This window comes from Elaeis guineensis, chromosome 2 (genome assembly GCF_000442705.2).
Source record: "Elaeis guineensis isolate ETL-2024a chromosome 2, EG11, whole genome shotgun sequence".
Taxonomy (NCBI): domain Eukaryota; kingdom Viridiplantae; phylum Streptophyta; class Magnoliopsida; order Arecales; family Arecaceae; genus Elaeis; species Elaeis guineensis.
This window is the reverse complement of record NC_025994.2, coordinates 106,141,187-106,158,937: the sequence shown is the minus strand read 5'-3', so window position 1 is coordinate 106,158,937 and position 17,751 is coordinate 106,141,187. Positions and strand designations below refer to the sequence as shown.

Genomic DNA, 17,751 nt, shown 5'->3' with positions numbered 1-17,751 from the left:
AATATTTTTATATAATAATTTTTATTATTAAAAAATTAAATAAATAGTTTAAAATATTAAACTAATAATAAAGATATTTTTAAAAATTTAATGTTACATGACCTGCAATCTGATTATCATAAAATATGTCAATCAAGATTTCTACTAATTTTACTGTAACATTACCTGCATATATCAAATACAGTAATTAACATTACTGACAACCTATCTAGATTGCAAGTAATCCAGATTATCACTATCTGATAATGCACCAAATATAATCAAAGAAAGGTGATGCAATACATAATGTAGTAATTATCAAAAAAAAGTTAATCCAATGCTGCAGCATCAGTTATATTGATTTCGAGGCCAGTGACCAAGCCTGCTTACAGGACCATGTCAGGCTTTGACTGCTATAGAAGTATCATATCATTTATGAGCATTGCCTGCAAATGGAACAAAATTAAAATCCATTTCTTGTACATTTATCCTGTGATTTTTTCAGGTTTTTGTCGTGTTAAAAACTTGTTACATCGAGAATATTTCCCATAAGCTTCTTAACGCTTACTTTCATGCCTATGGCCAGCAGAGGAATTATTTTTTACAAGGAACAAAGTCTACATATATTAGCTGGGAGAGCCTCGAATCTCACATGATACTGTCTGCTGTAAAGTCATCGGATCAAGCGTGTGCAATGCCAACGACAACCCTGAACAATTCCATGAGCACATGAAATTGCTGAATTGAAGTTTAATTAGAATAAGAACTGTAAAAAATAAGGTAGCACCTGTTAAGGTGGATGAAGAGATACCCGCCTTAACAGGTCCCTTGAAATAAAAAATGTCTTCTTCTCATATAGCAAGCGAACCAAATCGAGAGGAGGGGAAAAAAGATCATCAATTTTGCACAAACTCTTGGAAAATTCAGAATTCTTTTAAGGTTTGTTAGTGAAGAAAGCCATGTACATGGAAAAAGTGCAGGCGAGATTTTGCAAGCTTACATAGGCATAGACAGAAGAATAAAATCACAGATCTTACTTAACGACAGCGAAGAAAGCTGAAGTATGATACAAAGAAATCAAGTGCATCATACATACTATAGCACCAAACAAAATGTTGGTTCTTACGACATTCTGCATGAAATCCAGATATAGGGTCAATATCTCCAGCCAGCCTCCATGGTGTCAAGAACTGGGCTTGCAGACGTCCCTCATATTCACCCCACCATGACCATCAGGTAAAATATAAACTGTTTCAATCTCTGACGGCCTTGAACTATTAGTCATTGCAGAAACTTGCCCGTTGGGGTGCAAGTCTGCTATTGCCTGAAAATATGCATGGGGCCACCAACAAGCATGAACAGAAACCACAAGGTCCATTGATTTAAAAGGTGAACAGCTTTCATGGTTTAACTTCAAGAAGCACAAGTACGATGAATTAAATTCATGGCTGCACTGTTTTCACGAGAAGTCGGTGTTCCAGGTTGTGTCAAGCCGAATGGCACAACCTTTTGCCTAAAGAATTGGATGTGCTTCAGGAAATCTATTTGTTTTTCTTGCTTACATGTTAAAGTTTGCCATCACTAATTTAGCACAGGAAAATCAATTAAAGAATGACACAGGTAATATAGTTGTCAAGTACGACAATCTTCCACTAGCAAAAAACTGCATGCATAAACTTTTCATGAGTTCTTTATTTCTCGCATCTATATTGTTCTTGATTTTGTGATTTGATTCTCTCAGGCTTTCGGCATCTGACCTCTTTTTTCAAACTTTCGCAAAAGCTTCTGTTAAAGATTAGTTTGAACTACAAATAATAACTTTCTGATTGCTCTCAAAAGATTAATGATAAATGATATTAAAGGTGAGCTAAAGCATGCTCTGCAAGACAAGCAAGGCCCAAGAACAATGCTTTTCCTAATCACGGGCGAGGTGTCTTCATTCAGGTACCAATAAAGCCTCAAGGTATACATCTTTCAGAAAAGCCCAGGCACTTCCTCTATTTAATTGCAAGCATACAGTGCAGTACACTAAATGAGGTTAAGCCTTTTTTTAATAATTTAATGAGGTCAGAAAATCAATAAACATCCTATTACATGGACAACTAGACACTTCCTCAAATCTTCCTGTTGAGGTCTGTTGGGATATACTGACCGCCGACCGACGGACACCTCCGACGGACGACCCCGACCGTCGACCGACGGACGACTCCGACGGACGACTCCGACCGACGGTCCCGACAGACGGCTGCCGACAATATCCGACCGAAGGTGTGTCGGCCGAACCGATCCATGCTGTTCCCGACCGACCGAGCGGTCGAACCCATATTACCGACTCACTGTCGGGGGTGGCAGCCGACGTCCGACTTAAGCAAGACACCAGACCAGCCGACGGTGCCTTCGGGTCATCACCCGACGTCCCGGCAGCCGAATGCCGACCGACCTCACTCATGCCGACTCATCATCGGGCCTACACGTCCGATGCCCGACTTCACCGACCGACCGATCGACGGGTGTCGTTACCGATCGATCGACGGCTATCGATCGACCGAGGATACGTCGGTCGGACAGATCTTTTCCGCTCTCCCAACCGACTGCACTATGGAGTCCGATGTCCGATTCCTGCAACGTGCCCGACTGACTGTCGGAGGGGCCCAAATTTTCACCCGATGCCCCTCAGCTGGACGCCGACCTATGGTCGACGACTCCTCCAATCGCCATACTACTGTCAGAGACTGTCAGTCCTGACAACGGTATGCGACACTGCCGCCAGGGACATTATCCCACCTAGGGCATTGTCAACCCTAGTGATTTGACAGTCCCACGGCGACGTGACACTGTCACAGTGACTCTGACAGTCTACAGTGAGTTGACAATTCCTCAATTATCTGCGCCATTAATGACGGCGCCATACTACGCTCCACTATATATATCGGGGAAGGCAACAGTGCTAGAGGTCCCTTCGAGAAAACTCACAGGCTTGCCCCCTCCCTCTCTCTCTCGTTGAGTTCTTTGCTCTCTTCTCGCTGTTGCCTAGTCTCCTCTCTGACTTGACCGTCGGAGGGTCCCCGCCGGAGCCGCCTCTAGTCAGTGCAGACTTTCTTTTGCAGGCACACGTTCCCGACGATCTGGCGAAGAGGGGATTGGCCGCAACAAGGTCTAAATTGTTCTCACGGCTTTCAAGACGAGTAAGTTAGTATTTACTCATGAAATGAAAAAAAAATCTTAAACACCTAAGAGATAACTAAATCATTTTCTTATCAACCGAAAAATTAATCTTTTTAATTCATTTTTAATATACCATTAACCTTATAATAATATAATATAATATAATAATAATATAAAATAATATAATAAATTATATATTAATATTTTATAATATATTACATTATATTATTATATATAATAATATTATAAAATATATATTATCATATATTATAGTATATTAATATTTTATATTATAATATTATAATTTAACAATATAATATTATATAATATAATATTATAAGATAATATATTATAATAAGATAATATAATATTTATATAATATATTATGATAATATATAATAATAAAATAATGTACTATTATAATATATGATGATGTATTATAATAATATAATATATTATTAGATATAATAATACATAATAATATAATATAATATAGTATAATATATTATATATTAATATATTATCATATATTATAATATATTATATAATACTATAATAATAATATAATATATTTTATATATAATAGTATATATTAATATATTATATTATATTATATTATACTAATATAAATATTAATATAATATAATATATAATATTTATATAATAAAAGATGTCATGAGAAATATGAATAGATCATAGCAGAAAAATAGTAATATAAAAGAACATAGATAATAGATTTTTGAGTTATTTTTTAATGTACAAAAGAATACAGATAAATTATTTTATTATCTAAATATTATTTAAAAAATATTTATCTAAAAAAATATAATTTTTTAAATAAATTATTTATCCGTAAAAAAATGGATCCCAAAGAATATCGCATGCCTGCCTCTCAAAGCAGCATATGCCAATTTTTGGAGGGCTTCTTCTCTCTTCTGATAGAAGCCCTAACAAATCTAATGACGTTCTACGCAGGCCCATACGCAAAGGAGATTAAGTGAAAGAGCAAGGGTTTGATGGGCCCCACCTTCGACCTGCCTTATAAACCTTGTTCTATGACTTCACGGCCCATGTTAATATATTTTCATATGATCTCTTATTTTAAAATAATATTTTAAATTATATTTTTAGTCTATGAATCAAGCTTAGTTCTAAATAAAAAGAGCTTCTAATAAATAAAATTTCTAACTAAAAAATAAATTAGAAAACTTTTCTTTGGTAAAATTTTAGAGAAGTTACATTTTTTCCACAGTGAGATTGGGGAAGAAGAGTTTGCCAATAGTTAATATATAGCTGTGGTTTAAAATTATTAAATAGATTGCCTTGATGAAGACCAAAAAGTCTACTACATCTTGATTCACAATTTTAAAGTCATGGTTGAGAAAATGACTCCTGATTATAGCAAGAGACGAGCAAATCCTTGAAGCTGCAAAAGTCAGGCCCTGCTCTTCCTCATCCTCCATCTCCTCTAAGATAATCATGATAAGGTGTTAACAGGAGAAAAAAAAAAAAAAAGAAAAGAAAAATGGGAAACCATTAATATGGAAAAAAAGAGGAACAAATTTTGATGTTGAAAAAAGTGGAACAATTTTTTTTCTTGGTCAACTTGGAATATGATGGAGGCCTTATAGGGAGGCTGGAGGAGCACAAGGAGAGAGATGATTTCTTTTGAAGGGTGTAATGATTTGTTTTAGTTTTCTTCTTTATTTATTATCATATTACTAATATACTTAAATCAAATATTGTAAGACAGGTGAGTGGGCAATCTCTCTCAATTCATTTAAAAAAAAAAAAAAAAACTTTCTTTATTGTACTTCTCCACGTACAATACCAAAACAACATTTTCTTATCATCTAATAGCGTCCAGCAAAAATAACAATAAAGCTTCTTACCCAAAAAAAAAAAACAATAAAGCTCCAACCATTAGTTCGAACAATAATATCTATACAAAATTATTGACCCTATCCCAACTAAACCAGACCTTCCAAAATCAACTCACATGGACCTTTAACCCTGTCATGAACCAACCCGAAATGCCAACTCCAACCAAGATCGGCCGGTTCGGCCGGATGGTCTCTACGACAAATCAAAGCGAGGAGGAAGCTGCGCGACAGGTCTTTGCCCTAGCTTTAGGTCTCCCTATATATAATCACAAACCCGCGAGTCCGATGGATCCCATTCGAAGGCTGCGTTGGGGATATTGCCCGTTTTCCCATCAGATTGCCCCTCACCTTTTCTCCCACCGAATTGCGATCCCTTGTGCTCGCCCTCGGTCGCCTGTAACCCTAGTTCGTCTGCGATGGATCTGGCGGTGGAGGGGCGGCATGCGCTGCTGTTCGACGACGATGCAACGGCGGCGTTCGTGAACTCGCGGGACGCTCTCGTCCCCTTCGCGGCCGACGCCTCCCTCCTCATCGACCGCTACGACGTCCGCCACCTCCTCGATCGAATCCCTCCTCGCCCTCCCCACAGGAGGCATCTCCCTCACGAAGAACCTGGCGGCGGCGTATCCCTCTCCGACCTCGATCACGAGCGATACCTCGATCTCCCTCCTCCTGGCGACGGCGTCGACGACGGCGATGGCGACGGCCAGGGAGGAGACTCTTCTCTCCCTTTAGGTCCGTTTCTTCTCTCGATTCACTCAACCAACTACTCTATTCTTTGCTTGTATTTTTGGTTCTTTATATATCTGCTGATCTGGTTATTTCTTATGAATCGTACTTGCGAATGTCTGATTTAGAACGATTAATGAGGGGGAATCTGGGAACATCATTTATTCATGGGAAAAAAAAAAAGAAACTATTTTTATGCTTGCGTGTTTCGTTCTATTGATTCTTCAAACCTTATTCCTATCCCTTCATCACATCCACCACATGGTCCACCACAGTGCAATTGCTTAGTGGCACCGCTTCGAGGTGAATTAGTGTTTTTAACTACAAAATAGAGTAAGCAAGGCGAGATAAGGTGGTGTGACAGTGATCAGATTGATGGGGTTCAGCAGTCTACCTTTTGGACATGTTGTGTATTAGGAAAATAGGAAGGTTTCACTTGAATTTACGAATGTCTTTAATGGGAATTGGTAGATAAGATCCTTCTTTTATGGAAGCATTGCCGCAATTTTACACTTCTTCAAGGCCACTCACCCGTCACACTGCCCAAGAAGGAAAAGAAAAGAATATGGAGGGGAAGCAAGCAGAAAAAGAGAAGTGTAATCTTACGCATTGATTTTATAACATATATTTACTGTCAAATGCTTGAATTTTAGCTTTTTTAGTATGGGTTAGTGCAGACTAAGTATGACCTAATATTGGACCTACCCTCAGCCTGAAATAACTATGGATTTTAATTTGCGGTTGGCCATGGCCTGAAAGCTAACATCAATGTAACGCTAGCTAGACCAGCTGGAAACATTTAACAACCTGTTTTGAGGATACTAGGGGCATTTTCTCTGGGAGATGGTGCATATCTAATCTACTCTTCATTTGTTTCGGTTGTCTGTTTTTCCTCTTTCCCTGTTTGACAGAAAAAAGGGAGAGGGGAAAAAAGCACTCTTGCGAAGTAACTTGGTACTGGGATGGACAATAATCCTCACTTTTTTGTTAATATTTTCCTCTTAAGACTCATTTTGACACATCGCTGTTGGTATACACTACCCAACAGAGGTGTCTTAACTGCTCTTTTCTTTCTTTTTTTTTTTTCTTTTTTTTGGTGGGGGGGAGGGGGCGTGCCCACACACTGGTGATATCTGTTTCTGCTGATGGGTAAGTTTTTGTCAGTGGGAAGTGGTATCAAGAGACCACCTATATTTCTGACTTCCTGTCTGTCATGATCCGTCAGGGGCATGATGCATTAGTAGCTCGCCCAATAGTTATAAACACTGCTTCTTTTACTGGACTGTATAGTATGCAGAAGTGGTTGCACACTAATGTGTATGAGATTATATTGGATTTGAATTTTTAAGTTTGCAGGAAGGATGCTTAGTTTTCTTCATGAGCATTACTCACAAATTCAAGTAAGAAAATTCCACATCCTCTTCTTTCTATTTTTTGCCAGTTGCTTGGTACATGCTTGTACATCCAAACTCTTTATATGGTTTTAGATACTGTATCCTTCATTGATTTTTGTTTTCTTCTTGAATGCAGGTACAAGGAATGGTCCTGAAGCAACAGTTTCTGGTGCTTATCAGGCTGTTCCTTTCTCATATGTTGACACTGATAGTTCAGCTGATCCAAGGAACTTTGGTTCTGGGCCGAATCAATCTGGTTATCATCCACCATTTCCAGTTCCTGAAAGCTTACTGAGCAACTTAGTAAGTACATGCATGCATATTGTGATTCTTTAGTGGACATTTTTTGGCAGATAATGAAAGAAAATGTTCTTTGTAGATCATTATTAATATTTCTCCAGTTGACACAGCAATAATTGTCCAAGGTGCATATGTTCTTCTAAGGCTTACGTGTATGAGTTTCAGATGCTTGGAGCAGAGATGAAGTTCTTACTAAGGTTGCCATTCATGGGAACCATGTTTCCTTGTGATGTGTCATGACGTAAGAAATAGGCAGGTGGGATTAGAATGATATAAGTGCTATGTGCAACCAAATTTATAAAATGGGATGAGCATGCCTGTTATATTCTATTCATGTTCTTTACATATGTTATCATGAATTTCTGAGAGTCAATTTTGTATTGGAACAGTTTAGGATTTGTCACATATTCAACTATTATTAAATGAGTATGTTTTATTGTTTTTGTGCAGCCTCCTACAGAGAAGTTGCATCAGATAATTGCCAGAACTGCTATATTTGTTAGTGAGCATGGAGGACAGTCAGAGATTGTTTTAAGGGTGAAGCAAGGAGACAACCCAACTTTTGGGTTCTTGATGCCTGACCATCATCTTCATGCTTACTTTCGCTTCCTTGTTGATCATCCTCAATTTCTGAGAACTGATCTAGATTCCAGTAGAATGCAAGAAGAGAAAAAAACAGAGAATCAAGAGGATGAGGCATGTGTTGCGGCAGGTGGAGCATTATCATTGCTTGGATCTATTTATGGCTCTGGAGAGGAGGAGGATGGTGCTGTTCAAGCTGACTCTAAGGGCATGGAATCTTGCACCTCTGAAGTTGTTGCTAATGCAACACTTACTCATAGATTAGAACAAAGAGAATCCTCTGCCTCCAAGGCATCAGAAGATAAAGAAGCAATCAAGCGTCCAGCTGCTGCTGCTGCTAAAGAGAAAGTCACCTCAATCAAAAGGAATCAGCTTGCAAATGCTGCCATTGTTAATGCTGCATTGAGCAAGAAAGTAGGAGATAGCAGTTTATTGCGTTCTGGTGCTATGAACAAGCCACAAAATTCCCAACCAGGCATTTCTAATGCCAAACCAGTGATTTTGGAGCCTCCAACTTTCTTGAAAAGGATGATGGAAAAAATAGTGGAGTTCATTCTTAGAAATGGAAAAGAATTTGAAGCAGTTCTTATTGAGCAAGATAAAACAAATGGAAGATTTCCCTTTCTTCTGCCATCCAACCAATATCACTCGTATTATCTCAAACTTCTACAAGAAGCTCGCGAGGTAATGTTCCCCTAAGATTTCTGAAATGATCGACATGTTTCGCTGCTGGTAATAGCAAATCTAATTTTGGAAGGTTTCGTTCATAATCATTGAAGAACATTGCTTTGTTTTGATATGCCTGGTCTTTGATTTCTCAGTGCACCTTTCTCTTCACCTTTTGGCATTAGGAAACAATATCAGATGACCAATTTGAATTGCTGTAATAAATGCTTTATGTTATCAAGTGTTAATGTGTCAAAAGGTGAAGGCATCATTATTAAAGAGATTTTAGTAAATGAAATTCATCTCTTCCCGTTTTACTATATATATAATTTCAATGTTTGTAACACTGTCTGAAAATTGAAGTTAGTTTCTCCTTTTCCTTCTTATTTTGCCCTTCCTTTTTTTGGAGAAGGCATGTGTGGTTGTTGCATTTAAATTTTGTGTGGTTTGGACACTATGAATGCCCCTGTCAGTGATTGTATCATCAAGTGACTTCTTCTCCTTTCTGTTAGATGCACATATGTACCTTCATGTCTCATGTATATTCTACATGCTACTGATATTCAAGCCTCATATCACGCTAGAGTAAGTTGGCGTTTGATGTTTCCTTTGCTAGAGTTTTTCTATTGATCTTCTAATATTTCTTGTGACTCAATACACATCCCACACCTCAGTTTTCCTGCATTGACTTGTCAACATTGCACCCTAGTCTACATCTTCTTAAAGTAGTCTTCATCATTTCTTTGTATTCCATCCTTATTCTACACCATCCTTCTTTCAAATTAAATTACTAATCCCTTTCACTATTGTCTGGGCCTCCCATCTAGAATTTGATGGTGGGTTTGTTCGAAGATAGACATGGGATGCACGGAATTGTTGAAGAAAAATAGGGAGTAGGGAAAGTAGTCTTGTTTGCATTTTTTTTTTTCTTTTTTTTTGTCTTTTTACTCGTTGCATTTCCATGTTATTGTTTTCTTTGTTTTTATGGAACCATTCCTTTTTTCTTTATTTAGCTACTGTGGTTTCCCTATGTTCTACTTTATGTGCTCAAATTTAATTTTTGTTACATGTTTTGTGCATATGATGGCTTTACACTTGATCTCTGAACATTTCAGGTAAGTTCAAATGTTGACTAAGTTTATTGCTGATGCACTGTTTTTTCAGATTTTTATCATGCTTTTTTTTCTTTAGTTCCCATGATTTTGATAATCAGTTGGCTGCATGGACTAATTTTCTCTTAATTCAGGCAGGGTATTAAATCAGTATTAGATTTGCTTCAATTATTAGTTTTGTTTTTTACAGAAATGTTCACTATTCAAAGATTGTTTGAGGATTGCTATGTCAAGTTTCACCTTCTTTTCTCTTTGTTTAGACTAGCTTTGTTTAGAAAATTTTGTGGAGTTGCTCTGCTGTTGTATTAGCTTTAATGGTGCAACAAATAAGATAGTATCCTGACCAGGCAACTGGCCTTATTGATATTAGAACAATTCTCTGCCCTGCCCTTGGAACCTTAGCTAGGAATCTGCGAGCAGTTTGCAAAAGGCATGGTTCAGGTTTCAATTGAAACCAGGTTTTGAAGCAATGATCTGGAATTGGGGCTGTTTGGTGTTTTGATGAACTTAGGTTAGCTTATGTTGAGAATAATACTGAAATCTAGTGGAAGGAGCTTGCATATGAGATAGCTCATCATCTAATCTTCTGTTCTTGCATAAAATCTGCAATTTTTTTTTGGATATTATCATATAACTTATAAAAATAGATTTTTTAAATATTTTTTTTAAAAAAAAATTGAGTGAAGGAACTTTTTTTTATATATACATGTTTTTTAGGGAAAAGATCATGCTAAAGAATTTACAAAAGATCTGTTTTCAACTTTTCTAATTTTAGCACGATGGAATTACCTATGCAGTTCATGATTCCATGATCTTAAGCATTTTGTTGGGATTTTTTTTTTTTGTTTCGGATTTGTTTTAAATTTTGGAAGTTCAACAAAATGTCAATATTTCTTTTTTTTCGAGGGAAACAAAATGTTGGTATTTTTATGTCAACATGCTTGATCTTTTGAATTTTATTACCTTGAGCTAGATAACTTAAAAACTTTTATTGCAGAAATTTAGAAATCAGAACTAGGAACAGTGTTGGAAGTCCTCCTCTAGTGGTTGATATGATGATCTGGCTTTAGTTTTCTAGGGCTTTTGCACCTTGAAACACAGAGTTGTGGGAGATCAATATTCTTGAGAAAAGATGCGTTTTTAGACTTACTTCGGATTGGATTCTTAGTTTACATTGGGTATGTACAATGGAGATCTGCCATGCAACTTTATAGAATGAGAAGCTAAATGGCCAATCTAGTAGGTGCAAGTGAAGTTATTAAAAGCTCAATGCACATCAAGTTACCAAGGTCCCTCGGAGAGTAGATGCAAGGTGCAAAGCAAGCCATCACCTTAGCAAAGAATGGCATGTTATCTATGGATACTTACATCTGTGCATGTATGTTTTTTGTGTCTGCATCCGTGGCATGGATATCAATTAAAGTTGAAATTTTGACCTAACCTCAAAATTTGGAATTTGAATAAAAGCTGAAAAATCAACTTTTATTCTTTAGGAATTTCAATTTTAAGTATTTCTATTTAACTCAAATGCGGCATCATTCCTTATTCATATGCAATATTTTTAGTAAGTGGAACTTACATGATATTCAGATAATTTAGCTTGTGCTTGGTAGTTTGTCTGTCTATTGCTAGTTGTGTGCTTTTTCTCCTTGATTGACCCATCTTCAAATGGTGGAAAACATGAAAATAAGGGACTCGAATTTCTTTCTGTACTGGGCCTGAACTGACATGATCTTGTCGGTCTGTATCCAGTTCAGGGTCAACTGGCCTTGGTTGTACCAACATTCGGCCAGAATATGGGGGCCACAGAGATGTCGATTTTAATCCTTGATCATGACTCTCATTTAGAACTTACAAATTTTACGGACTAATGAATATATCTTACTACTAATGCAAAATAGTTTATAGCCATTATTACAAACTCTAAGTTGCTTATTGGCTAAGGTGAAAACCATTTTTCTAAACATAAATGAGGAAAATCTTTTGGATTGTTGAATATCAGTGATTAAAATCATCAAGAGCGTGTTACTGGACATCAATTCAGAATTTTCTTTGTGATGCTAATAACCGCATAACTGGCAACTGATATTTTTTGTTTGTGTGGTAGACATCTTGACTTTCAAGTTTCAGGCAAATTAATTGCCACAGGACATCAAGTATTTTGAACAAACTTTTGTTCAAATAACTTCTTTGGCTCAACATTTTTATCTTCCTTTTTGTGCAGTCCAAGCTTCTAAGTAGGAACTCTGATCAGAAAAATGATGCGCAGGGACCCGGTGGGTTTAAGAAAAAAGTGCAAGAAGCAGCTACTAAAGAATCCGCCGATTATGACCAGAACTCAGCAGAGCCATCTGAGGGGTGGTTGTACAACATGCAGAGGAAGGAGAAGTTCAAGATGGTAATTGGTGGTCCAAAGAAGGATTCACAAGAACCGTGTTCTGTGCCGGCAAGACAGTCTGGAGTGAGCACTGATGAAGCTGCTGCTATTGTCCTGGCAGCCACAAGAGGTGTGAGCCCTTCCAATGCTCGTCAAAATATTTCAATTGATGAATCTGGTCTAGGCCCCACACGTGGGAATGGTGGACGTGCCTCCAGTATGGGAAGCTTGTCCTCTTTTAAAGGTCAGAGTCTGAACTCTAAGCCTCCTTCCAACAATGAAGGAGGTGTTTCTTTGCCCGCATCCAGTGGGGAGATGAAAAGAGAAGGTTCTGGAACGATTGATGATGTATGGATTGCAGAGGCTATTGCAAAAACTGCAGCGCTTGTAGCCTCTAGTGAAGCTGACTCCTCTGAAGCTTCCCTAACCAAGGAACAAAAGCTGAAGGCTGAGAGGCTGAAACGTGCCAAAATGTTTGCAGCTATGATAAAGAGTGGCAGTCACCGCATTGAAGAATCGGTTACCTCAGCTACCGCACCAAGTGGGCCTATAGAGGCTTCAGCTGCTGGGTCAACCCTCTCTGGTGCAGATTCAGATCTTGTGACCAAGGAACGAGAAGGTAGCTCAGTGCCTTTTGATGCCGAGGCCTTAGAAAGGGTAACGTCTCGAGAGAAAGGTTCTAATTATGATCATGAGAGGGAGAACAGGTCTGGGAAGAATCACCACTTGAGATCTAAGGACCGTGATCATGAAGAAGACTTGGATGAAAACCATAAGCATTCCAGGAAGAAGCATCGATCTGAACATTCTTCAGGTCACAGCAAGGATGAACGCAAACATAGGAAGGGTCATTCTTCTTCCAAGGACAAGGAATCTAGACATCATCAAAAGCATGATAGTTCTTCAGAAGATGAGCACAGACACAGAAAACATTCCAGGTCACGACATCATCGCAAGGATCATGACATCTCTGATGATGAGGATCAAGAGAGGAAAAGATCTGGCAGGCACCACAAAAGAAAACACAACTCTCACTCTGAGAGGAAAGAAACTGAGGGTGAGGATGATCTAGCTACTGTAGGTCATTCAGAAAGGACTGTAAGATCATTAAACCGTGATAAAGAAGCAGGAAAGCCCGCAATTTCTGACGCTCAACCCTCTGATGCCACCACAGAAATTCCTAACGAGCTACGGGCCAAAATTCGAGCGATGTTACTAGAAACATTGTAGCTGGGTTCATGCTTCAAAAATAATTGTTTGGTCCTCTCTCTTGTTCGGTTATGGCTTTGCTGTGTATCGGAATGTGCTCCATAAACCGAGTCCCAGAACTTCAACATCTTTCCATCTTTTTCTTGCTTATGCCTGTGAATTTTTGGTGTTGGAAGTATCTTTTACGTTTTCTCAGAAATCCAAAATTAGTGTAAGATGATGGCGTGCATTTCACCATTATTTTATACTCTTTTTTTTTTTTTTGTGGGTCAGGTACATAAGTTGATTGGCCTTGTTAGATATGTTCTCACGGACCCTAGCATTCAGAAAGAATTGATGTGGAGGTAGACTTTCGGAGTTTCCAAAAAAAAATAAAAAATAAAAATCTTCGAAATTTGTCACCAGTTTGGAAAAACAGCTTAAAAAAAAATGTTATTTTCTAAGATCTATTGACATTTGTTTATCTAAAAAATAACAAATGAATATCTTGGGCGGTAAATATTTGTAATTATTAATTTTAATACATAAAATTTATAAATTTATTTGTAAATAAGTCATGAATAAATCATAAAATCCACATAATTCAGAAGTTATTGAATGGTGTTGGTCAAGGACTTCGCAGTCCAAATTCAGTTTGTAAGGCCATGCTACTGAACAGTTCCATGGACCGATGGCTCCCATTTCTAATAAAGAGTATTGGCGCAATCAAAATAGAGAATAAGTTAAATTGAAAGGCCGAAGAGGTCAAGAGACTACGATTTTTCTCTTTCATTAGAAACTACAATCAATATAATAGGAAATTAATTTAAATACCAAATAAAAGCAGTTGACCATAAGCAATTTATTATTGAATGAAAGTTCAGGGATTCACTTCTCCGGATTATAATAATGACAGTAGAGTTTTGCCTAATGACCTGTCACTAACGATAAAAACCGAACACCTAATGACCTGCCACTAACAATAAAAACTAATCGGAACATCTTTCTATGTATCATGCAAGAAACTAATTTAGGAACGATCCCAAGCGTCTCCCGCCAGCAGCATCCTTTCCATTGCGAGAGAACGGTCCCTTCTCTTGACCCAAGCATGTCCATTACATGTATCGGATACAAGAAATCAGAAATCCTTCAGGAACAAAAGGTCACCTTCAGCTTGCCATGCATCTGAACTGCGGCATGATATTGGCTCCACTCACGCCAGCCATCTTGCAATCCCAATATAATCAGATGATGGCTTCCTTGTCTTCATGATCCTTCAAGGTACATCTCGGGGATAAAACTCATTGGAATTCGATATATCACTGGCTGCAGTAGAGCTGACCGATTCTCATTTCTTGTTGGTGATGCAGAGGTGGTTCTAACATGTATGTTCTAAAATGAGAAGGAAATAAAAATTCCTTGGCATCTGCACTGCACATGGCAGTTCCACAACTGACAGCCCACTAGATCAACTAGTAAATCATCACAATATGCAAGTATTGCCAGAAGCTCCTTCGTCAGAGTCCTGACTGCAGTTTCAGGCATCACTGGTTGAAACCTCTACATTGTCTGACTAAATCGGTCTCCCCAAATTCGGTGCTTTTTTATCAGTATCTTCTATGACCAATATCCAATTTTAAGGTTGGGATGGCAAAGCCCAATGAGAGCATTGTTTTTCAAAGTTAACATGGGAAATTGGCACCTGTTCAAAGAATTCATGGAAATTGCAGCTGATCCCATATAGCTTAGGAGTGGAGCTTTTGCTAATTTCCCTCATCTCACCATCCAAGATCTTCAACAGTGATACCATTTCGTCATGCTGCGGATGCGAAGAATGATCTGCAAAGAATGTCGTGATGGTCCCATTCAACTCGATAAAACTCCATCCAGGTGTCTTCTTGAGGCCCAATGCTCTCATCTGTGCCCATGTCTCCCCCACACCATCCCACCTTCTCATCACAGCATAGCTATTTGCCAACTGGACATAATTTCCAGCAGATTCAGGCCTCAATCTGACAATCTCTGTCGCAACCTCTTCTGTAAGATGTACAAATCCATTTGTCCTACAAGCATCAAGAAGTATCCCTAAAACATCAGGAGTGCACTTTGATGGCATTGTCTTTATGAAGTCAAGCGCTTCTTTCACCATCTTAGCCCTACAAAGCATATCAATGATGCATGCACAATGCTCGAGCCTGGGTACCACACCATAATCCTCTTCCATGGAGTTGAATATTTTTAGACCTTCTGAAATGAGCCCTGCATGACTACAAGCCGAAAGCACAGCTAGAAACATGACATCATTTGGCTGCATTCCCTTACTGAGGAACTCCTCAAACATTTTAAGAGCAAGAATTCCCATTCCATGATTCCCATACCCTGAGATAATCGCACTCCATGACACAAGATCCTGCTGTGGCATCAAAACAAAACACGTTCTAGCAGCCTCTAGATCGCCACATTTTGAGTACATATCAACCAGAGATGTGTCAATGGAGATAGAGAGATGCAGCCCATGTCTGATTACGAAGTTGTGAACTGATTTCCCATGGTGAAGACCCCCTACAGATGCACAGGCCTGGAGGAGTGAAACCATGGTGACCGCATCGGCCCTTTGTTGCGCCAATCTCATTCTCCTGAAAAGAATGAACGCCTCTGCTAAATGGCCACTCTGACCATGACCCGAAATCACTGCATTCCATGAGACAAGATCTCGATCCTGCATCATATCAAAGACACATTGGCACAGCCTTATACGACCGCATTTTGCATACATGGTCATGAGCGAGTTCTGAGCAGCAGTATCTAATGGCATTCTCTGCCTGATGACATAGCCATGGATGGATGCCCCTGCACTAGACAAACCCAACTGAGCACAAGCTGATAAAGCACTAGCTATTGTTGTGGTTGCCGGAATGACTCCCGAGCTCAACATCTGGGAGAAAACAACCAAAGCCTTGTCAGCTCCATCATTTTGGGCGAGACCCGAGATCATGGCAGTCCACAATACAATGTCTCGATGATCCTGAGCTTGGTCGAAGAGCAGAAATGCATCATTCAATCTTCCAAATTTCAGGTACATGCTGACAAGAGCAGTCTGGACATGGGCATCCATTCCAACTCCAGAGGTGACGACCAGGGCGTGAACTGACTTGCCTAATTGTATCGATACTTCTCCTCCTCCATTCTTTGTGTTTGTGAAGCATGATATCAAAGACCCATAAGTTTGATGATCAGGATGGATGCCTTTCACGACTCTCATTCTCCTGAACAAATCAATCAATCCGGCTACACATCCGTCAGTCCGAGCGTAGCCTGAAAGCATAGAATTCCATGAGACGATGTCTCTCAGCGGCATCGAATCGAACAATCTCCGAGCGAGATCGGGTCTTCCGCATGTAGCATACACATTCAGCATCGAATTAGTGAGGACGAGATCGGCCTCAAAACCATGTCGGATCGCGGAGGCGTGCAGGCATTGCAAATGGTCGAGCCGTGAGACCGCCGCCGAGAGCAGAGATAACAGAGTGATCGAATTGGGCTGGATTTCAAGGCCGCGCATTTGGTTGTACAGAGAGAAGGCCGCGGCGGCGTCGCCTGCTCGGGAGTGCGCGGCGATGATGGCGGACCAGGGGACGACGGTGTTGCGGAGAGGGAGTGGCATTTGGTCGAATACACGACGGGCGCTGGCGAGGTCGCCGTTCTGGGAGTACATGTGGAGGAGGGAGGAGGAGATGTAAGGGTCGCAGGGGAAGTAACCAAAGATGATGGCATGGAGGTGGAGGGCGAGGCCGAGGGGGAAGAGGCCGAGGGAGGCACAGGCCTTGAGGAGGGGAGGGAAGGCGTGGGGGTGCGGGGGGATGCCATTGCCGCGGGAGAGCGCGAAGCGATACTGAGACAGGAGTTGCGGGAAGCAGTGGGGTGGTGGTCGTCGCATTGCATGGCGGTTTCGTACCGATATCCCTCGTCATCTGACGCTGCCCATGTATCTGTCATAAAATCTACGGTGATCGAATGCATGATTTGATGACCGAGATGGTGGGGCCTGGGGGTTAATTCTCGCTGCACCGAAAATATACCAAGATGATATCAACAAATACTTTACAAAATCTCCAGGAGAAAATGTTATAACACAGCACATTCTTATATTATTGGAACGGACCCTCACTTTATAATTGTCATTTTTTATTCAAATTTGTCTGGACTAAGATTATTGGGATTAAATAACGATAATTATACCAGACATTACTTATTGTTATAACGAAAAATCATAGTTGATGCATTATTTATCAAATTATTATTAATCTTATTTTTTGACTGTATAGAATAGTATCTATATAATAATAGTAAAGTAATATATAGATATTAGGGGCGAC

The 17,751-nt window shown here is 39.3% G+C and overlaps 2 protein-coding genes and 1 non-coding gene across 8 annotated transcripts; 2 read left to right on the top strand and 1 right to left on the bottom strand.

Annotated features, from left to right (window-relative positions):
• The first annotated feature begins 5,288 nt into the window (after positions 1 to 5,288).
• Positions 5,289 to 13,611, top strand: LOC105046502 (uncharacterized). Of its 6 annotated transcripts, XM_029266106.2 has the most exons (5): positions 5,885 to 7,156; positions 7,287 to 7,453; positions 7,616 to 7,706; positions 7,901 to 8,716; positions 12,035 to 13,611. In XM_029266106.2, exons 3-5 carry the CDS (start codon positions 7,680 to 7,682, stop codon positions 13,415 to 13,417), a joined length of 2,226 nt encoding a protein of 741 aa, XP_029121939.1. In that variant the 5' UTR covers positions 5,885 to 7,156; positions 7,287 to 7,453; positions 7,616 to 7,679; the 3' UTR covers positions 13,418 to 13,611. The 6 variants fall into 6 exon arrangements, with proteins under 6 accessions (XP_010923405.1, XP_010923396.1, XP_029121939.1 ...); XM_010925103.4 differs by lacking the exons at positions 5,885 to 7,156; positions 7,616 to 7,706 and adding an exon at positions 5,289 to 5,762 and having other exon boundaries at positions 12,080 to 13,611; XM_010925094.4 differs by lacking the exons at positions 5,885 to 7,156; positions 7,616 to 7,706 and adding an exon at positions 5,289 to 5,762.
• On the top strand, positions 9,785 to 9,850 carry LOC114913059 (small nucleolar RNA snoR101). Its single transcript, XR_003799085.1, has one exon. It is a non-coding gene; the product is annotated as a small nucleolar RNA snoR101 (small nucleolar RNA).
• Positions 13,612 to 14,222: 611 nt separating the features above from the next.
• Positions 14,223 to 17,477, bottom strand: LOC105049250 (pentatricopeptide repeat-containing protein At4g04370). Its single transcript, XM_010928838.4, has one exon. It carries the CDS (start codon positions 17,310 to 17,312, stop codon positions 15,012 to 15,014), a length of 2,301 nt encoding a protein of 766 aa, XP_010927140.1. The 5' UTR covers positions 17,313 to 17,477; the 3' UTR covers positions 14,223 to 15,011.
• Positions 17,478 to 17,751: the final 274 nt, after the last annotated feature.